Genomic DNA, 23,472 nt, shown 5'->3' with positions numbered 1-23,472 from the left:
TTCTTAATTCAAAGCCTTTTTCTTAAATGAAGGCCTACATGAGAAGATTTTTTGATGTGAGTCACGTATGTATGCTGCTGTAATGCTATCCTTTTTGCAGTTGGAACTGTTGTTTGCTGCATAATGCTGTATAGTTATTAGTCAGAGTGCCAATTGTAAACATTTTCTCAAAAAGATAATACGCTAAGTTACAACTGATAATTTGAACATATCTCATATCACCGGCCCTGCCTGTAAAAGCAGCCTTCTGTATTTTACACTGAAAAATGGGAATTGATACATCAGAAAACAATTTTTTCAAAGCATTTTTTAAGCTTTTTTGTTGGCATGTACATATCAGCTAGATTTATTTCCACACTGTAATTGTCTTCACTATTAACACTCTCCTCTTGTTATTTCTTACATTTTTGCATGCATTCTGATACACATCTCGTCGAGAAAAACCATGTGAGGGGAACGAATTTTCTTCACTTCTTCTGTTGCATGCAAACAATCTGCCATGAGAGCAGTTTCTATCATCAAATGGAAAATCACTCCCAACATCTAAATCAAATAAATAAAAAATTGAAGATACACTAATCGTAATTTTCATGCTATGTTTAAGATGTGGCAGTGCAGTGACTGTGTATGATTGTAGTCTCATTAAGAATAGTACAACTTCTTCAATGACAACAACAATATGGTGTATTTTGTATTTAAGGGACTTAGTGGTACTATACTTGCATTGGTGATATTTCCTCATACAGCAGCTAGACCATATGTCATTACCTTCACTGACCTATCTGCAAGTCTTTTGCAGAATTTGCCACAATTTTGGTCATTGTCTGCATGTGACAGGCCGTCACGTATTCTACCACCTTTCATTGTAGCATTGTGGCCTGTAATCCATGAGTTCAAGTACAATATGCAGTCTTTCAACAAAATCATTACAGTAGCAAATTAATGTTCCTTTTTTAAAATAAATGCAGTTACAAAAGTTCTGACGTTCTGGCAGAAAGTAAATAATTTAGGAGTAAAGGAGGCCACTCACCAAACACCGGAGGCTTTGAGTTGTTGACAGGCACACAAAAAAGAATTAAATTTTTGTTAGTTTTCAAAACCCTTTAACAAGCTAGGGGATGGACGGGCGGACACACACACACACACACACACACACACACACACACTCTCACCCACTCACTCTCTCTCTCTCTCTCTCTCTCTCTCTCTCTCTCTCTGTGTGTGTGTGTGTGTGTGTGTGTGTGTGTGTGTCCGCGCGCGCACCTACGTTGTGCCATCTGGACACAGAATGCCAGGTTTGCAGTTTGGCAGATGAGATGAGGTGAGGGTTGCGTTGGTTAGAATGAGTAAAGGCTGTGAGGACATTGAGGTAGTGGAAATTGGGGCCAGGAGAATTATGGGAGCATCTACATAGTTCAGAAAAACTGGTGCTGTAGAGAAGGATCCAGATGGCACAGGTTGAGAATCAGACATTTAATTCGAACATGTTGCGCTCAGCAATGTTTTATGCCACTGAGGGGTAAACTCTGTTCTTGGCCACAGTTTGGCAGAGCCCATTGATTCTGATGGACGGTTGGTGTTCATGTGCAATAAAATGCTGTGCAGAAGTCAGCAAAGTTTATACATGATGTGGCTGCTTTCATAGGTGGCCTTGCCTCTGATGAGAATGGGTGAATTGGGCAGGTGTTGCACCTGGGTCTTCCACTGGGATAGAACCCCTGTGGCAAGTAGTTGGGAATTGAAGTTGCATAGGATGGTGTGTAGGTAGGGTGGGTACAGAATACCACTTTAGGAGGAATGGGAAGGGTCATGGGCAGAATGTCACTCATTTCTGGGCTTGATAGATAACTAAAGTCTTTGGGAAGTCGCTCCATTCCAGTGTGATCATGGATTGCAAGGGGAGTGGGCACTCTTTTGCAGTGATTCTTGGGAGGAAGAAAGGAGTGTGAGGTTACAGCATGGGAAATCTGATTGTGGAGTAGTTTTTGAGAGCCTGTCTGTGAAGTCCTTGAGCATACTGGGCAAGGGAATTCTTATTAGTGCAGATATACTGTTTGTGGGTGTGCAGACAATATGGGAGTGACTTTTTGGTGTGGAGGGTTGGCAGCTGCCAAAATGCAGGTGTTGTTGGTTGTTAGTGGACTTAGTGTTGACAGGGCTTTGGATGGAGCCATCAGAGAGGAGGTGCTCAACATCCAGGAAGGTGGAATGTTGGGTAGAGGAGGACAGGTGAAGCAGCTGAGAGGGAAAGTGTGAAGGTTGAGGAGGAATGAGAATAGGATGTCTTGGCCATGGGTCCAGATCATGAAGATATCATCACTGAATCTGAAACAGGTAAGGAGTTTGGGTTTTGGGGGGCTAGTATGGTCTCCTCTAGATGGCCTGTAAAAAGGCTGGCATAGGAGGTTGCCATGTGCATTACCTTGGCTGTTTATTTACCTTCCCCTCAAAGGAGAAGTAGTTGTGCATAAGTATATAATCAGTAAGGTGTATAAGGAATGAGATATTGTGTTTGTAGTAGGAAGGGTGTTGGGAGAAGTGGTGTTCCATTGTGGCAATGCTATTGGCATGAGGGATGTTAGTGTAGAGGCATATGGCATCAACAGTGACGAGTAGGGATCCAGAAGGTGATGTGGTGGGGATGGTCAAGAGTCGGTGAAGGAAGTGGTTTGCACCTTTGGTATGAGAGGCTAGGTTATGGCCAATTGTTTGCTTTTTTTGGTTGGTTGATTAGTTTGGTTGGAGACTCTTTCAGTGGGAGCACAGTAACCAACTACAGTGTGGAGAAACATTCTAAACAACGCCTTACCACAAGGGTCACAGCTGTGTGGAGTCCCAGGTGCAAGACCTGCCCAATTCACCCACCCAGCACATCCTACTGCAGTCCTGCCATAGGCTTATCCTATCCCATCAGAAGCAGGGCCTGTGAAAGCAGCAGTGCTACAGTTTCTGCACAGCATTTTATGTGGTCATAGCCGCCGACCAACTGTCCACCAGAATAAATAATAACAAGCTCACTGTGGCCAAAAACAGAATTTACCAACCAGAGGCACAACACACTGCTGAGCACAACATGCTTGAGTTCAATGGCTGCTTCATAACATGTGCCATTTAGTCATTCTCACTAGCACCAGCTTTGACCCCACACTTACTACTCTGCAGTTTCCTCTCCTCTGTCCAGTCACTCCTGTCCCAACGCACACTTCCACACCACACCTCACCAGCTCCAATGCCCATGTGTTACACGCGTAGCCCGTGTACCTGCCATAGCATCCTCCTGCATTCCTATCCTGCACATTTGCTGCCTCCCTCCAAGTCAGTAACTTTCTGACCGCAACCCCTCCACCTGCTTCCTGCTTTCCATTCCTTTCCTACTCTACCCATCCCACACAGAACAATCCTCACCTCAGTCCATCTGTCGAACTGCAGCACTGGCAATGTATGTCCAGCTGGCAAAGTTTATGTATATATGAGAAGGAGAGAGGGGGGGGGGGGGGGGGAGGGGAGAGAGAGAGAGAGAGAGAGAGAGAGAGAGAGAGAGAGAGTGTGTCCTGTAGCTTATCAAGGGTTTCTTCCAAAAGGTGGTTCATCTTTCATTCTTCCTTGTGTGCCTGTCTACTGCTCAAAGCCTGTGCTGTTTGGTATTTGCTACTTTAAAATAACTATTTTCTCAGGGAATGTTCCGCATTGAAATAAGGAGAAAGAAAACTTTTGCTGCTTTTCAAACAGAATGGGTGTCAATGTAGAGAAACCAAGGTGACACATACATTGACTTTCAGGAATTGGAGGAAATAGACTAATTAAACGGGAGATGTGCTAAAGAGGCACAGCAGAATAAGGTGAGGGAGAAATCAATATTGGAATGCTTACAGTAGAAAACATTTAAAAACTTGAAGTTATATGAGGTAGGCCTAATCGAGATAAGTGCTAAGACAGAGAGAGAGAGAATATAGTTCGTTATATCTGTAATTCTCTTAGTGGTGATAATTGCATTGCTGGCTTGTCTCTGTTCATAAAATTATTCTAAAATGTTCAGGATGGAGTAATGTTAATATTATGATAATATATTGCTGAAAAGGATAGATTATTACCCATCATAAAGATAACCTCTTAGTTGCAGCCGGCCAGGGTGGCCGAGCGGTTCTAGGCGCTACAGCCTGGAACCGCGCGACCGCTACAGTCACAGGTTCGAATCCTGCCTCTGGCATGGATGTGTGCGACGTCCTTAGGTTAGTTAGGTTTAAGTAGTTCTAAGTTCTAGGGGACTGATGACCTCAGCAGTTAAGTCCCATAGTGCTCAGAGCCATTTGAATCTTAGTTGCAGACAGGCCCAATGAAAAGACTATTACACATTATAGCTTTTAGCTTTTGGCCAAAGCCTTCTTCAGCAAAGAAAACAAACACACACACTACCTCCAGCAGCTTCAACTGGAATGCCAAATGCTCATATTTACACAGGTGCACAGATCTAAACAAATGTAAGGAGAAAAATTATTGTTTGTAATTGTATCAAAAGTTGTTGCAAATAGGTAATGTTGAATTAAATTTTAAACCAAACAGTATAGTTTTACAGCAAGTGAAAGTATTTCTAAGCATGCACTGCATAAGGAGCCTGTACGCAGGCACTGCAATTTTGAAGTTTGACACTGTTACACCCCCCCTCCCCCCCCCCCCCCCCCCCCCCCCCCTCTCCACACACACACGGGAAGAAAGTGTTGTGGAAACGGGTTAAGATTTTTTTCCAATTGCTACCCTCTTTCAACTAAAATACCATATCCTGCATTCATTGTGATTCAAGTCGTAGAAAGTTATTGAACAACAAAGAGAGAGGTACAGTCTTCTAAAAGATTGAAGACTTGTAAGCATTCGGATTAATTTGGAATATGAATAAACATTTAATAAGGATACCTGTGGATGGGGAATGATATAATAAAATAAGGGAATACCTCAAACACTCGCTAACTTCATGTAATTTCTGATATCTCTCTCTCTCTCTCTCTCTCTCTCTCTCTCTGTCTTCCTCCTCTGTTCTTTTGAATATTTTGCAATGAGTATTTTAATGCTGTTAATAACTAATGGTGTGCTTTGTCTGAACACCCATGCCAAGAAAACGTGTTAGTAAATGAATTTCTCCATGATCATGACCCGTGTGCTGTTTGTCCTTGTGTATTAACACTAACTGCAAAACGCAGTGGATGAATGTAATTTCTACACCTCTAATTGTTTTATTGTCAGGAGTCATGTGAACTTGGGAAAAAGCCACAGCTATACCGTGACTATTGCCATCGTGAAGAACTGAAAAGTCGAGCACGGGCAACATGTATTTGGGAGCGTGCGGTTGCAGAAAGCTGCCTGGATCCTGAACTGTGGTTCGACTACTTGGAGTTTGCATATCAGAAGGGCGGAGGGACAGCCTCAGAAGTGCTAACTCTGTGTGAGCGTGCAGTGCGAAATTGCCCATGGAGTGCCCAGTTGTGGCAGTTTTACTTACGAGCACTGGAACGATTTGAGAAGCCAAATAGTGATGTTACAGGTCAGTGATACTGCATTCAAGCTACTATGACAACATTTATAGCTCATTGGGTTCAAAAATTACATAAAATGCAGTCTTCCACAGAAATTCTTTTTTTCTCAGAGAACTGGAATGAGTAAAGCTCCTAGTCACCCACTGTGTGTATTTCAATTTTAAGCTTTATTTCTCTTCTTTTACCCAGGATTAATGGAACGAGCCTTGATAGCATGCTCAGATGCAGCTGACAGTTTACGAAGCATCTGGATTGGATTTGCATCGTACATGCTGCGCAGAGTGAAATGGTCTATGAAATCCAATTCGGATAGTGACAAAGGTGAACCTGAAGGTCTTGAGGAACTGAGAGCTACTTTCAATAAGGCCTGTGAGCATTTGGCTCAATGTAAGTGTATGACATATTTGTAACTGTATTTGGGTGAAAAGAATAGAAAAGATATTTGCTATACAAATGCATTGCAAGATAGTAGAAGTGTCTGTGGATTTGAACAGTTTCTTTTATTTTGGTTTTCAATTCCGATTATTTAATAATAATTCAATTTTATGTCTTAACCACCCCACTTCATAGCACCATCATTTTTCTCCATTTTATGAAAGTATAACTGTGTGTATGATTTTTATCAGCCATTCCAGTAATGAATTGTATTTACTGAAGTTGTGTTTGGATGTACATAGTTTACTGCAGCTATCAGTGCTATGCTGTAACAGCAAGTTATAAATGAAATCTTATGAGGAGTGAACACAGTGACATTATCATACTGATAGCTGTTTCATTCTGTACTTAAGACTTTATTGGACACAGCAAGCTACGTCTACATGTATATGGTGCAAGGCACTGTACAAAATTTCAGAATAATAATGCATGTAATCTGTGCATCTTCCTGTGAAAAAGTTCCAAGCAGGCCTCATCGAACCTCACTTTATGCAACAGGTGGTCTGGTTCTTGTTGAAGTACCCATAACATGCTGAATTTGTTACTGGATGGGGGGGGGGGGGGGGGGGGGTAAAATTATCTGAGAAGCAAATGGTGAAACATGCACAGTTTCTTTAGGCCTGTTGTTTCTCAGTTTAAGTTTCTACATAACACATATGTAGAAAACAATTACAAGGATTGACACTGTACCTGTGAATGACGGCATTTGTAATCCTGTGTATAAGAGTGTGTGTACTTAACATTAGAAAAAGAGCATTCTATGAAGCCTACAGCTCCCATTGTCATACAAGCGCAAACATTCTGGCTAAGAACCTTAAAAAATTCAGGTCCTACATAAAGTAGCTAATAGGTCAGAGTCTTCTATTCAGTCACTCATTGACCAGTCTGGTGCGGCAACAGCAGACAGAAAAAGGAAAGCTGACGTTTTGAAATTCCACATTTAAAGAAATATTGGTGATGGAGGAGGATCATGCAGATGTACCATAGTTCGACAGCCACACAAACTGCCATATGGTGGACATAGAAATTGATATCCTTGTTGTTGAGAATCGAAGAGTTGAAATCAAGTAAGTCACCAGGTCCACATGGAATCCCAATTCAGATTTACCGAGGGTACTCTTCGGTACTGGTCCCTTACTTAGCCTGTATTTATTGCAAATTTCTTACCCAGATTAGTGGAAAAAAGTGCAGATGACTGCTGCATGTAAGAAGGGAAAGAGAACAGGCCCACAAAATTATAGATAGATATTCATAACATTATTTTTTTGCAGAATTCGTGAGCATATTCTAAAGTTAGAATGTAAGGATTTTCCTTGAGACAGAAAAGCTTGTGTCCACAAAGCAGCACAGATTTAGAAAGAAGTGCTTGTGTGAAACTCAGTTAACCCTTTTTTCACACAGTATCCTCCAAACCATGGATGAAGGGTAACAAGGAGATTTCATATTCGTAGATTTTTGAAAAGCATTTGATGTAGTGGCACTTGCAGGCTGTTAACGAGGATGTGAGCATACGGAATAGTTTCTCACATATGTCAGTGGCTCGAAGACTTTTTAAGTAACAGAACTCAGTGTGTTGTCTTGGACAGTGAGTGTTTGTCGGAGGCAAGGGTATCATTAGTTCAGGAAAGTGTAGCTCATCTATAAATAAGATTGTCTATAGAACACGTGCGCGAGTGTTTGGGATCTCCATCAGGTCAGACTACCAATAGTCAATAGATTTGATCAACATGCAGTACTAAAATGCTCCATGAACTCCTTGGAGGGAATACGATGTTCTTTTCATGAAATGCTATTGAAAAAAGTATAGGGAAATGGCATTTGTGACTGCCAGCAGAATGATTCTACCCCCCTCCCCCAACATACACAACATTGTATTAGGGCTACGAACTCAAGATGAGAGAAATTACGTCTTATGCAGAGATATATAGATAATCATTTTTCTGTTGGTCCATTTGCGAGTGAAAGAGGAAAAAGAATGGCTAGCAGTGGTACATTGTGCTGTCAAACCATGCACTGTATTGTGGCTTGCAGAATGAGCGTGTCTGTAGTTTGAAAATTAGTCAAGTCTTTGTGCTGTTGTATGAGTCTTTTATTGGCTCATCAATCAACTTTTCTTCATTTTTGCCCATTGGTTCATTGCAAAGGATTGAAGTTCTTCATTTATACCCTTTCTGCAGTAACAAATTTGATTTGATTCTGTCTTGACTGCAAAGATTAGAAACTTTATCACCAGCATATCTGCTTATGAACATTTATGGAACATTCCAACAATAATTACATGAATTTGTTGTTGTTATTGTTGTTGTTGTGGTCTTCAGTCCTGAGACTGGTTTGATGCAGCTCTCCATGCTATTCTATCCTGTGCAAGCTTCTCCATCTCCAAGTACTTGCTGCAACCTACATCCTTCTGAATCTGCTTAGTGGATTCATCTCTTGGTCTCCCTCTAAGATTTTTACCCTCCACGCTGCCCTCCAATGCCAAATTTGTGAACCCTTGATGCCTCAGAACATGTCCTACCAACCGGTCCCTTCCTCTTGTCAGGTTGTGCCACAAACTCCTCTTCGCCCCAATTCTATTCAGTACCTCCTCATTAGTTATGTGATCTACCCATCTAATCTTCAGCATTCTTCTGTAGTACCACATTTCGCAAGCTTCTATTCTCTTCTTTTCCAAACTATTTATCGTTCATGTTTCACTTCCATACATGGCTACACTCCATACAAATACTTTCAGAAATGACTTCCTGACACTTAAATCTATACTCGATGTTAACAAATTTCTCTTCTTCAGAAACACTTTCCTTGCCATTGCCAGTCTACATTTTATATCCTCTCTACTTCGACCATCATCAGTTATTTTGCTCCCCAAATAGCAAAACTCCTTTACTACTTTAAGCATCTCATTTCCTAATCTCAGCATCACCTGACTTAATTCGACTACATTCCATTATCCTCGTTTTGCTTTTGTTGATGTTCATCCTATATCCTCCTTTCAAGACACTGTCCATTCTGTTCAACTGCTCTTCCAAGTTCTTTGCTGTCTCTGACAGAATTACAAAGTCATCGGCGAACCTCAAAGTTTTTATTTCTTCTCCGTGGATTTTAATACCTACTCCGAATTTTTCTTTTGTTTCCTTTATGGCTTGCTCAATACACAAATTGAATAACATCGGGGAGAGACTACACCCCTGTCTCACTCCCTTCTCAACCACTGCTTCCCTTTCATGCGCCTCGACTCTTATAACTGCCATCTGGTTTCTGTACAAATTGTAAATAGCCTTTTGCTCCCAGTATTTTACCCTGCCACCTTCCTTAATCTTTCTTCTAAGATAAGTCGTAAGGTCAGTATTGCCTCACGTGTACCAGCATTTCTACAGAATCCAAACTGATCTTCCCCGTGGTCGGCTTCTACCAGTTTTTTGATTCATCTGTAAACAATTTGCGGTAGTATTTTGCAGCTGTGACTTATTAAACTGATAGTTCAGTAATTTTCACATCTGTCAACACCTGCTTTCTTTGGGATTGGAATTATTATATTCTTCTTGAAGTCTGAGGGTATTTCGCCTGTCTCGTACATCTTGCTCACCATATGGTAGAGTTTTGTCAGGACAGCCTGTCCCAAGGCCGTCAGTAGTTCTAATGGAAAGTTGTCTACTCCCGGGGCCTTGTTTCAACTCAGGTCTTTCAGTGCTCTGTCAAACTCTTCACGCAGTATCACATCTCCCATTTCATCTTCATCTACATCCTCTTCCATTTTCATAATTTGTCCTCAAGTACATTGCCTTCGTATAGACACTCTATATACTCCTTCCACTTTTCTGCTTTCCCTTCTTTGCTTAGAACTGGGTTTCCATCTGAGCTCTTGATATTCATACAAGTGGCTCTCTTTTCTCCAAAGGTCTCTTTAATTTTCCTGTAGGCAGTATCTATCTTACCCCTAGTGAGATAAGCCTCTACATCCTTACATTTGTCCTCTAGCCATCCCTGCTTAGCCATTTTGCACTTCCTGTCGATCTCACTTTTGGGACGTTTGTATTTCTTTTTGCCTGCTTCATTTACTGCATTTTTATATTTTCTCCTTTCATCAATTAAATGCAATATTTCTTCTGTTACCCAAGGATTTATACTAGCCCTCGTCTTTTTACCTACTTGATCCTCTGCTGCCTTCACTACTTCATCCCTCAGAGCTACCCATCCTTCTTCTACTTTATTTCTTTCCCCCATTCCTGTCAGTTGTTCTCTTATGCTCTCCCTGAAACTCTGTACAACCTCTGGTTTAGTCAGTTTCTACAGGACCCATCTCCTTAAATTCTCACCTTTTTGCAGTTTCTTCAGTTTTAATCTACAGCTCATAACTAATAGATTGTGGTCAGAGTCCACATCTGCCCCTGGAAATGTCTCACAATTTAAAACCTGGTTCGTAAATCTCTGTCTTACCATTATATAATCTACCGATACCTCCTAGTATCTCCAGGATTATTCCATGTATACAACTTCTTTTATGATTCTTAAACCAAGTGTTAGCTATGATAAAGTTATGCTCTGTGCAAAATTCTACCAGACTGCTTCCTCTTTCATTTCTTGCCCCCAATCCATATTCACCTACTATGTTTCCTTCTCTCCCATTCCCTGCTCTCGAATTCCAATCACCCATGAGTATTAAACTTTCGTCTCCCTTCACTACCTGAATAATTTCTTTTATCTCATCATACGTTTCATCAATTTTCTCTTCATCTGCAGAGCTAGTTGGCATATAAACTTGTACTATGTAGTAGGCATGGGCTTTGTGTCTATCTTGGCCACAATAATGCGTTCACTATGCTGTTTGTAGTAGCTTACCCGCACTCCTATTTTTTTTATTCATTATTAAACCTACACTTGCATTACCCCTATTTGCTTTTGTATTTATAACCCTGTATTCACCTGACCAAAAGTCTTGTTCCTCCTGCCACCGAACTTCACCATTTCCCACTATATCTAACTTTAACCTATCCATTTCCCTTTTTAAATTTTCTAACCTACGTGCCCGATTATGGGATCTGACATTCCACGCTCCGATCCGTAGAACGCCAGTTTTCTTTTTCCTGATAACGATGTCCTCTTGAATAGTCCCCGCTCAGCGATCTGAATTGGGGACTATTTTACCTCCGGAATATTTTACCCAAGAGGACGCCATAATCATTTAACCATACAGTACAGCTCCATGCCCTCGGGAAAAATTATGGCTGTAGTTTCCCCTTGCTTTCAGCCGTTCACAGTACCAGCACAGCAAGGCTGTTTTGGTTAGTGTTACAACGCCAGATCAATCAATCATCCAGACTGTTGCCCCTGCGACTACAGAAAAGGCTGCTGCCCCTCTTCCGGAACCACACGTTTGTCTGGCCTCTCAACAGATACCCCTCCGTTGTGGTTGCACCTACAGTACGGCCATCTGTATCGCTGAGGCACTAACGGCAAGGCCTATGGTTCATGGGGGGGGAGGGGGGGGGGCATGAATTTAGACACGCTGAAAAATATTATCTATTTTGTCTCTACTGAGTGAAATGGTACTGTGGTCGGCATACTGAACTTGCATTCAGAGAAAGAGAAAGAGAGAGAGAGAGAGAGAGAGAGGGGGGGGGGGGGGGGGGGGCAAATGTTCAAATTTCTTTACAGCCACCCAGAGTTAGGTTTTCCATGATTTCCCTAAATTGCTCCAGGCAAGTTGTAGGATGGTTGCGTTGAATGGGGCATGGCCAGTTTCCTTCCTTATCCTTTCATAATCTGAGCTTGGGCTCCATCTCTAATGATCCCACTGCTGAAGGGAAAAATAGGTCTCTTCTGAAAATTCATCATAATTGTATGATATATTGTCTAATTATAATTATTGTTCAATGTTTGTTCCATTTCCGAGTTTCACAAGTTATGTGTGGACCATATTACCTGAATTTTATTGTTTATGCACTTTTAAACAGCACTATGGCTGCATTGCTGTAGACAACACAGACACTAGGTCAAGACCCACCACAGTAGTAGAAGTGTACATACCTAGTAGCTCCACAGATGAATATATATATATAAAAACAAAGATGATGTGACTTACCAAACGAAAGTGCTGGCATGTTGATAGACACACAAACAAACACAAACATACACACAAAATTCAAGCTTTCGCAACCGACGGTTGCTTCATCAGGAAAGAGGGAAGGAGAGGGAATGACGAAAGGATGTGGGTTTTAAGGGAGAGAGTAAGGAGTCATTCCAATCCCGGGAGCGGAAAGACTTACCTTAGGGGGAAAAAAGGACAGATGTCATCATTCCACGGGGGAAAATTATATCGAAAAACAAAGATGCTGTAACTTACCAAACGAAAGCATTGGTATGTTGATAGAGACAATAACGAACACAAACACACACACAAATTTCAAGCTTTTGCAACCCACGGTTGCTTCATCAGGAAAGGGGGAAGGATGACTCCTTACCCTCTCCCTTAAAACCCACATCCTTTCGTCTTTCCCTCTCCTTCCCTCTTTCCTGATGAAGCAACCGTGGGTTGCGAAAGCTTGAATTTTGTGTGTGTGTTTGTGTTTGTTAGTGCCGCTATCAACATACCAACGCTTTCGTTTGGTAAGTTTGGTAAGTTACATCACAACCGTGGGTTGCAAAAGCTCTTGTGCGTGTGTATATATGGGTTATAAGAAATTATTCATCTCTTTACTGAAGATGAGAATTTAATTATGCTGGGAGATTGGAATTTAAATATAAGAAAGAAAAGGAAAAAGTGCAGTAGAAAATGGACTGGGGAATGAATGAAAGGGGAAGCTATCTGGTAAATTTTTCACAGAGCACAATTTAATTATTGCTAACCCTTAGTTTAGAAAGAAAATTGTATATGTGGGGGAGGCCTGAAGACACCGTAAGGTCTCAGATGGATAATGTAATAATATGAGAGACATGTAGAAATAAGATTTTAAAGTGAAGACGTTGCATAAAGATAGAAAATTAAGGAGAGTGGATTAGGGTAATTTGAACAAATCAGATGTTCTTAAGAGTTTCAGAGGGAGCCGTAGGCAACTTTTGACTAAGCCATGGGAAAGAAAGACAATGCGGTGATGGTGGCAGAGGATCAAATAAGCAGAAAGACAACTCCTAGTAGAAATACTTAGATAACACATGAAATATTGAAATTAAATGATGAGAGGATAAAATATAAAAATGCACGAAATGAAGCAGACAAAAGGGCATATAAGTGTCCTAGAAATAAAGCTGATGAGAAGTGCGAAATAGGAAAGCAGAGATGGCTGGAGGAAAAATTCAAAGCTGTAAAAGCATACATGATTATGGAAAATAAACATGATACTCCACTTTACCAATGAACTGTGTCATCTTGTTTTGTCCCCTGTAACAGCATAGTATGGTACTGTGGCATGAAGATTTCAATGTGTGCAAGAACTACAGACATGTACCCACAAAGAAATAAAAAATAACTATGTAACTTTATTTTTTTGAGCTATCAATTAAAATTATGTGACTACCCTGCACAATGTCTTTTGGCCCCTTAGTGTTGAGGGAACTTAAGCATATGGTGCTCTGCACTGAAATGTGATTAATTGTAACTCGTGTATTAATTTTGAAGAAATACATAAAGAGAGGTAGGCACACCCATTCTGCACAGTAGTGTCCTAAAAAACTATAACATTAATTTTCTCAGTGTCTTTTTCAGAAGTTATGGTAATAATTTTGCTGTCCCACAGACGAAATACAAATAATATGTAAATTTTATTGTGGAGGAAATACGGTGTATTGTTTACAGACAAAACGACAAGTTTTGTACATCCATCTTCAGATATATAATAGGACAGAATATAATATATTTTCTTTGTTACTGTCTAGTACATTCTCAGTTGTGCAGGATTATGACCGGCCAGTTTGTTAGAAATTGTGTTACCTCAGTTATAAGCTACTAAATATTCCTGACACAGGTTGTAATAATTCAAGTTTCTTCTAAAACACTTTTCCAGGTTTTGGGTTACAGGGTGATCCTGCCTGTGAGATATTGCAGTACTGGGCACGTGTGGAAGGTGGACGTGTGGGTGACATGGCACGAGCTCGACAGCTGTGGAATGACATACTCAGTCAGGGCCACAGCTCCAGTGCAGCCATGTGGCTTGAGTACATCAATTTGGAAAGGTGAGTAACTTATATGGTCTATTTCATTCTTTATACATTATACAAAAAAGAAAAAGTTGGGTTGGGTTGTTTGAGGGAGGAGGCCAGACAGCGAGGTCATCGGTCTCATCGGATTAGGGAAGGACTGGGAAGGAAGTCGGCCATGCCCTTTCAAAGGAACCATCCCGGCATTTGCCTGGAGCAATTTAGGAAAATCATGGAAAACCTAAATCAGGATGGCTGGATGTGGGATTGAACTGTCATCGTCCTGAATGTGAGTCCAGAGTGCTAGCCTCTGCGCCACCTCGCTCGGTAAAGAAAAAGTGTGTTTCCTCAAAGAATAATATCATAATAGAATTGTAACTTTAACATTTATAGCAATAATGTGACCTCCTTTATACAGTTAAAAATTATGTAACAACAATTTAACATATATTCATGGGAGTGAGAAATTTGTTTTCAGGAAGATCTGCTGTCAGTGCTTTTGTTTTCATTCACTGTGTATGAGATGTGCACGATGAATTTTCAGGCTAGTCAGTGCACCTCACATCTCTTTCAGCATCTGTTTTTTCAACTGAATAGATTGATAATTTGATGTTCCACATTGGGAGTAATCAGTGAAAATACAAAGTTACAGCATTTGTGGGAATATTTGGGAGACTCTGTTGTCATTAAGAATATTAGAGACAAAAAACTAGTAGGTCTATATGGAAGTAACAATGGAATCATCAGTTCAAACTGAAAAGTTCATAGAACAGATCAGATACAAAAAGGGAGTGTGTGGCCATGTTTATCTGTCAGAAATACAGTGTAATGAGGTCAGTACAGATTAATAAGATAAAATGTTAATAATAATAAAAAAATAGACTAAATTGTGAATAGTCACTTTTATTAGTTTCAAACTTGATTAGAGTGGTGCTTGCAGTTGTTACTTTTGACAGCTTGGTACAGAGTGAGTGCATTGAACCGTAGTTGCCAGCAAGTGCCGAGTGCCGGCATTTGACGATAACATCACACCTACCTCAGGTTGTGGCCATTAGCCAGCCACCAGGCCTTTGGTGGTAAGGAAATGACAATACTGAACGAAACAGTCATGTCACTGAATCTCACAGTTACAGTGTAAGTAGAGCGACCCCAAGAGAAGAATAGTCACTATCCTCGTTCTCAGCTCTAGAACTGTTACAGGAGCTGCTGAAATTACCATTTGTTCTTTCAGCAGTCCTCCATGAATCCATGTCTCCTCTACTACCTTCTTCATATGGTTGACAATTCAAGACAGGTCCTGTGGGTAACATTTGCAGTGGCCTGTTTTGTCCGCATTTCAATCTTTGATCATAAAATTCTTGTTGTTTCTTGCCACATATATGCTCAGTCAGATTCAAATTAGCATAATACAGAAGAAGCATTACTACACTAAGCCCTTTAGCTTCAGTCAGTTCATCGACCTGATAGTGTGGAGCTTTGGCTTGTATAGTGTTACAAGTTCCATTATCTCCACGTTATTCATGCCAGGCTTGACTTCATCTGATGGAACATTTGTTTGCACCCAGAGCAAAATATTTGCTTTTCTCCACTGCTTTGTTGGGACAACAGAGTGGTAGAGCCCATTTTCCATTACTACTGTCTCATTTGAAGAATATTTTGCAGCAGAACATTAGAAAACCACTACACGAAAACTGTGGCATTCATATGTTCGTGACAGTCACCTCGCTTCCTGGAATGAAACAGCAATGAACAGTTTGGAATGAAACCGCGAGCAGGAAGACATCGAAGCAATTCAGAAGCAGTCTGCTAGATTTGTTACTGGTAGTTTCAAACTGAATTAGGGCTCATATGGAGGTCTATAGAGAGTCATTTTTCCCTCACTCTATTTGTGAGTCAAACATGAAAGGAAATGACAAGTAGTGGTACAGAGTACCCTCTGCCACGCACTTTATGGTGTCTTGCGGGTATCTATGTAGATGTAGAGCCAGTATGAAGGGTGATTATTCTGCTACCCTTGCCTACTGGTGCTTTCATTGTTCTTTTTCCTGTGGAGTCCATCCACCCTTTTGTCAACATGTAATGCACAGTAATTGACGTCTCATCCACCTAAACAGTGTCTCATGAAAACAATTTTGAAGTGACTATCTGCTTCCAATGAACTCTCCACTTCTTTGAGACTGAAAAGAAGTAAAGTACAGTACAGTATTGCTATTGTTGATAACAAGCATACATGCCTGCGCATTGCATCCTGCTGGAATACATTCACCTTGGTAACCTGTCTATTGTAGATTCTTTTCTTGGGTGGGCTGTCTAATAAAGAACGACTTCATGTTGCTGCATCATTGGTATCTTCCATTCTTTCCTTCTCCTTCCCATTTTTCAGTGCCATATATATCAATGTATGTTAAGTGCAGCATCTGTTCTGCTTACCACTCATTTAACATTTAAAATTGGACTGTCACTAATGCACTAAGGTTCAGCACCACTGTGTACAGAGTACACAAATTTGTGCCCTTGTCTACGGATCATAATTTCCCTTCCGGTGCTCGATATTGTCATAGCTGGTGAACATGTTCTTGAGTGACCTTGTTTATTCTATATCTTCTGTTCAGATATCCTGCTCTGTTATTGTTGATGCAACATAAACACAAAATACTCATTTGTAACACCTGACGATTGCAGAATGCTCCAGTGCAAAAAAATACCATTTCACAATGAGATCTAACGAACATAGGTGCATCTAATTTGTGACACCACGTGGCACTGTTTATTCATGGTGTTGCAACAGAGGTACTGTATCAACTGAGTTGTTAGCAGTGTGGTTGGGAAAGCCTGCTCGCTACTGGTGTTACCCGGGTAATGGTGTCGTGTCTCCTGTAGTGAGCCAAATGTCAAAAGTCGCAACTTATTTTAAATGTGCTATATGTAATGTTAAGTAGAGTGCTTCCTGAACAGGGGAACGTTTCTATTACAAAATATATTTTTACATCTAGTATGTGTAATTGTAATAAATAAACAACTGTAAAAGGTCTTAGAAGCTTGTAATTTTGGTCTCATGTAATTTACTGTTGGCCACTCAGCAGCAGAATGTGAGCCTCCCTCATTACAATTTTAAAGAGTCCATTAGTGTTTCACTTATTCATCAAGAACCTTATGCATTTGAAATCTATTATTCTCAGTATTCAGAACTTCTAACAACAAATTAACGTTTCTGTATTTTCTGTTGTCATATCATTTATATTTTGCATGATGAAACTGCCACATATAAATTGTGCTTGAAGTGTTAAATTTAGTTAGTTGGGTTTCATTGGTTGTGATTGGCCTGTTTTATTTCGTATCTTTTGAGTTAACTTCATCTTAATGCAGGTTACACGGTGAACGCAAGAGGCTGCGCTCAATGTTTGCACGAGCTTTGTCTTCTGTTCAGGATTGGCCGGAAAGCATCTACCAAGCATGGATAAACTATGAACGTGATGAGGGTACGCTCGATACATTGGAAGACTGTGACGCAAAATACAAGAAGTGGTTAGTTGAAACATTATCTTGATTTAAAATATTCCACATCAATAATATTCACATTATCTTGTAAAGTTCATGAAACTACACTCTCATCCCAAAATTTACAGTCTGAGAAACACCGAAAACTCAATCGAGGTTCCGTAAATACATGGTTTGTGTTTAGTGATTACTTTTTAAATGTCAAATCAGTATATTTACAGTAACATGAGAACTGTTTCCCAGTGCTGGGTAACTCACATAGCTGATTTTTAGCGTATTAATTACTTCACTCAAATGATTTGTACTTAAATTTTACATTTTATTTAGGCACACAAAACATACAAAGCTTTACAAGGCTATAGGGTTCTCCATATGGCAGTTTGGGAACCACAGCAATATTTTAAATGAATTGATATTCGTATTTCTGGTATTGTGTCCTTTCATCCGACTGAAACACATTGTGCTGCAACAAGAGAGATAATGGAATTTCAAATTGTGAGAATTTTTCAGTAGATGTTATTAGTTAATAATATTGTACTGTACAAAATACAAACCTATGCCCCGTATGCCACACACAGTGATACTGTTTCTCCTAGATTTAATGCTAATAGCAATGGAAGTGCTCACTCTATAGAACAATAGCTACGACTTTTGCCCTTTGGGTTCTCATGAGGAAAGGCTCTGACTGTTTTACTACCTTGAAAACACATACTACCAAATTATCCATATAGAGGACTGTGTCAGAATCAGTCAAATACCACTTAAATTGCTGAGTAATGAGTGCATTATACATGTAATTTGCAATTTACCTTTTTTATGGTAGCAATGACTGAACATTAGCACTTAGAGGGGGTGTTCCGAAAAATCATCTTGAAGAAACAGTATGTAGTTCCGTATCACAACTGAGTCATTTAGTCAAAGGCACTGGGAAATAATAAAATTGTTCGCATGTGCAACATGCTGCTCAGCAGTGATAAGTTACCAGATCTGTTGCGAACAGGTTGGCATTTAAGGTGACATTTAGTGAGATGGCGAGATGCATTGAAAATGGCCCTTCATTAAAATAAAAGGCATCCTGTTTTGGTTCACCTATAAACTGTATGACAAAATTATGGGGGAAGGATTCAGCACTAAGCCCACTTGTGGTTAAAGCAAGTACTTCCTACATACATATAAATACCAGATATAATTTCAGTTTATTGTGACCTGCTGTTGTAGACTCATTGTAAATTCTTTCAAAGTTCGGAAGTTAACTATTGTTATCTTTACTCATTCCATTATTTGTATTCCACCAAGTGCTTTCCGTTGCCACAATGATTGTTTTTAACTGTCTGTGTCACTCTTTGAAATACAGATCTTTTACTTTATACACAACACACCATTTTCTGATATCACATCCCAGCCAGCAAAAGTTTTGAGATGTAGAAGTTGAATAGGAACTGATAATTTTAGATTCTAACAAGTATGCAGGCATTATGAGCCACTGAAAGGTGCTTCATGCTTGGCAGGCATTCAGGGAACATCATTGCTAGTTTCAAGATTCTGTTTAATACTGCTACAGTCATCATCAAAAACCATATTTTAACAAAACATAAGCAATGCATTTGCTTGTACTACTACATGCCATTAGAGGGAAACATTTCAGAGAAATAAAAGCTATTTATATTTCAGTGTGGCAGGACTTTTTTTTACTGTAATTTTAGTATTTTCATTTAATACTGTAAAATCGCTATATAATTGTAATACCAATTTTGCATATAATGGAGTGTTTATTAGGAGCATTACTTTTTTTTCCCTTCTGCCTCCTACTAAATATTGTGTGTGTGTATCATTTTAACAGTATGGAAGAGGTCCGGAAGCAGAGAGAGAAAGAATCATTCAAACAGGAGAAGAAACGTACGCCTGATGCAAAACTGAAAGGAAAGAGAAAGGTAAAACAAATCACAAACATGTACATTAAGTATACAGATTTTTGACAAGTGATGTTATTTTCTATTCATAATCTTTACAAATAATTACAATATTGTGAAAAGGATAGTTGCTACTCACTACATAGTGGTGATGCTGAGTCACAGATAGATACAACAAAAAGACTGTCAGAGGACAAGACCTTCATTGGAAGCAGACAAGAAGAGAAAGAGAGAAAATATGTAGTGTTTTTTGTATTTTTTGTTGGTTTGGGGACTACTCTGGAGAGCTCACACAATTTTGTTATCTTTCAGGTGTACCTATATGGTACCCTTTATTCATTTGCAGAAGAAGAGTAATGTGTCATGCTACATTTTTTGTGTGTTCACTCCTTGTGTTCATATTTGCCTTTTGATCCTTCCAGTGAAGAAAACACCTTTGTTCTATTTCTTTGAAAGGAGTAATGTAACCTATGTGGCCTTCTGAAAAATAATACTCAACTTCTTTAACAAGGCTACAGGGAAGTTAAAATGAAATAATTTTTTAAAATATATGCAGTTCTATGGGCACAGAGAATAACCTGCTCCAGTAAAAAAAAAAGGGGGGGGGGGGGGGGGGGGCAGGAGAAGGAGGAGGAGGAAGAGCTCTGGCACAGTGGGGAAAAGAGAAGTTGTCTGCAATTTTCTTTTACTGCAAAACTACGTCAAGCAAAATAGAGCCCTAAAATTGACAAAAGTTATATAAGAAATTCAGATGGTAGTGCTTGTCAATATGATCAATGATAAGCTTACCATTTAATAGTGTGTGAAGTTCCATGACTAATAATCAGAGATATAACAACGATACGCCAAATACGATTATGTAAAATTATTGCAAACGGTTGGGCAGCAATCTATAGCAACAGATTCACACTGTAGTGTACAACTGGACACACAGTAATGAAATGAGTGACACTGCCATGTATTAGTCAGTGGGAAAATAATATGTGAGTGTCCCATAGTGACTGTAACCACAATAGGTAACATCAGAGTGGCAAAGATATAAAGACAAATATTAGTGTACAGAATGAATTTTTCACTCTGCAGCAGAGTGTCCACTGAATGAAAGTTCCTTACAGATTAAAACTCTATGCCGGATCGGGTCTCAAACCAGGAACCTTTTCCTTTTGTGAGCAAGTGCTCCACTGACTGAGGTACCAAGCTGAACTCCAGACCCATTCTTTCAGCTTTACTTCCACCAGTACCTCGTCTCCTACCTTCCAAACTTTACAGAATTTGTGCTGCGAAACTTGCAGGACTAGCTCTTCTGGGAGAAAGGATATTGCGGAGACATGGCTTAGCCACAGTCTTTGGAAGGACTTTGGCAGAAATTAAGCAGCGAGGACAAGTTGTGTATTGCACTTGGGTAGCTCAGTCAGTGGAGCACTTGCCTGTGAAATGTAAAGGTCCTGGGTTTGTGTCCTGGTCCAGCACACAGTTTTAATATGGCAAGAAGTTACAATATTAGTCAAGTCTGTGCTTTTTCTCACTTTTGATTATATTTCATACACCTGTTTCCAGATCATTCCAGCTGTGCTATTTATGGTCCCCATTTGGGATAAAGTTGTTTGTTTCTTTAATGGATAACACAATTCCTTCTCATTTTCTGTCTAGTATACTACGTTCATGATATTAAACATATAGTAGGGGCAGACAGTTTTTTTTAACCCTTTAGATTATTTAATTATTTATTTATTTCAGCTTTACCCTCCAAGAGCAGCAAGATTGTAATCACTTTGTGTGGGCTAGCACCAAAACAGGTCAGATGTTTTGCTGGGTATTGTAAGACTTTTACTTTAAATTTTAATCACGTTTATTGTTCTTCACTGACCCTCTCTTCTTTTATACCCTGTCCAATTCACCGTTCTGGCAGTGTTTACTCTACACACTCAGAAAACATTGTTTTTACTGATCTACATCTACATGCACAGCTACACTCCGCAAACCACCATGAGGTGCACAGCAGGGTATATCCCACTGTACTAGTTATTAGGGTTTCTTCCTGTTCCATTCATGTGTGGATTGCAGAAAGAATGATTGATTGAGTGCCTCTGTATGTGTGCAGTAATTATTGTAATTGTATCCTTATGATCCCTGTGTGATCGATGTGTAGGAAACTGTAGTGTATTTTTTTAACCAAGAGTCTTCCATTTCAGTTCTTTCAGTATTTCTGTGGCACTCTCCTATGGACCAAGAAATCTGTGACCATCCGTGCTGCCCTTCTCTGTATGCGTTCAGTATCCCCTATTAGTCTTGTTTGGTACAGGTTCCACTTACTTGAGCAATATTCTACAACCGGTCACATGTGATTTGTAGGTTGACTGCTCTTCTCCAGTGTTCTCCAATTAACCAAAGTCTACCAACTCCTTTACCCATGACTGAGCCTATGTGATCATTCCATTTCATATCCCTACAAAGTGTTACACCCTGGTATTTTTATGCATTGGCCAATTCCATCAGTGACTCATTGACATTATAGCCATAGGATACTAAGTTTTATCATTTTGTGAAGTGCACAATTTTACTCTTCTGAATATTTGAAGCAAGTTGCATCAGAGATAACTGCATCATCTGCAAAAAGCCTAATTTTACAGTTAATATTGTCTGCAAGGTCATTAATATACAACATGGACATCAAGGGACCCTACACACCTCCCTGGGTCACACCTGAAGCTACTTCTACATCTCATGATGACTCTTCATCCAAGACAACATACCGCATCCTCCCTACCAAAATGTCCTCAGTTCAGTCACAAATTTCACTTGATACCCTGTATGATCATACTTTTAGCAATAAGCGTAGGTGTGGTACTAAGTCAAATGCTTTTCGGAACTCAAGGATTACTGCATCTACCTGACAGTCTTGATGCAAAGTTTTCAGTATGTCATGTGAGAAAAGTGCTAGTTGGGTTTCACATGATTGACGTTTTCAAAACGCATGCTGGATGGCCTTGAGGCGGTCAGCCTGTTCAGGATAGCTCATTATCTTTGAGCTCAGAATATGTTGTAAGATCCTACAAAAAATCAATGTCAAGGCCATTGGGTGGTAGCTTTGTGGATTACTTCGATTACCCATCTCGTAGATGGGTGTGACCTTGCATTTTTCCAGGAACTTGGCACATTTTTTTGTTCAAGGGATCTACAATAGATTACAGTCAGAAGAGGGGCTAACTCAGCTATAAATTCAGTATAGAATCTGATAGGGATTCCATCAGACCGTGTAGCTTTGTTCAATTTTAATGATTTCAGCTGTTTCGGAACAGCACTGACACTAATACTTAATTCATTCATCTTATCAGTGGTATGAGGATTAAATTGGAACATTTGGAAATGGTGTTAAACATTTCAGCTGTTGCTTTGCTACCATCAATGTCACTTCCTGCCTCATTCACTAGGGACTGGGACTAACTTCAGTGCCTTACAGGCTTTACATAGGACCAGAATTTCTTTGGGTTTTGTGAAAGATCGTTTGACAATATTCTGATACGGTAGTCATTGAAGGCATCACACATTGCTACTTGGCAGCCAAATCTGTTTCATTCAGCATCTCTCTATTTATAGTCCTATGCTTTGTTCTACACCTATTATGCAGTAATCTCTGTTTCTTTATAAGTTTCTTTGCAGTGACTGTATAGTATGGAGATTCCCTCCCATTATGAACTGTTCTACTGGTTACATCTCTCTCCAATGCATGATTAGTCAACTATTCTTTTAAACTTGAGCCGTAGTTCCTTTACATGCCCCTGCCCTGTGCTGAAAGTTTCAAGTTCCTTGTTGAGATACCGCACTACTGATTTTTTATCTAGTTTACTGAACACACATATTTTTATACTTGTTTTAGCTGTCCTTTGTACTGTGGTAATTATTGTTACCACCACCATGTCATGGTCACTGATAACAGTTTCGATGTGAACATCCTCAAGGAGGCAGGTCTG

General features: G+C 39.8%; 1 protein-coding gene across 1 annotated transcript in view; it reads left to right on the top strand.

Annotated features, from left to right (window-relative positions):
* The window catches only part of LOC126418608 (squamous cell carcinoma antigen recognized by T-cells 3), an 85,223-nt gene that overhangs the window by 22,877 nt on the left and 38,874 nt on the right, over window positions 1-23,472 (top strand). The window contains exons 6-10 of the mRNA XM_050085441.1: window positions 5,236-5,533; window positions 5,715-5,912; window positions 13,961-14,129; window positions 17,460-17,618; window positions 19,432-19,522. Of these exons, the coding sequence (XP_049941398.1) occupies window positions 5,236-5,533; window positions 5,715-5,912; window positions 13,961-14,129; window positions 17,460-17,618; window positions 19,432-19,522 (915 nt within the window). The remainder of the gene's footprint in view (window positions 1-5,235; window positions 5,534-5,714; window positions 5,913-13,960; window positions 14,130-17,459; window positions 17,619-19,431; window positions 19,523-23,472) is intronic.

This window comes from Schistocerca serialis, chromosome 9, assembly GCF_023864345.2.
Source record: "Schistocerca serialis cubense isolate TAMUIC-IGC-003099 chromosome 9, iqSchSeri2.2, whole genome shotgun sequence".
Taxonomy (NCBI): domain Eukaryota; kingdom Metazoa; phylum Arthropoda; class Insecta; order Orthoptera; family Acrididae; genus Schistocerca; species Schistocerca serialis.
This window is presented reverse-complemented; position numbering and strand designations above follow the sequence as displayed.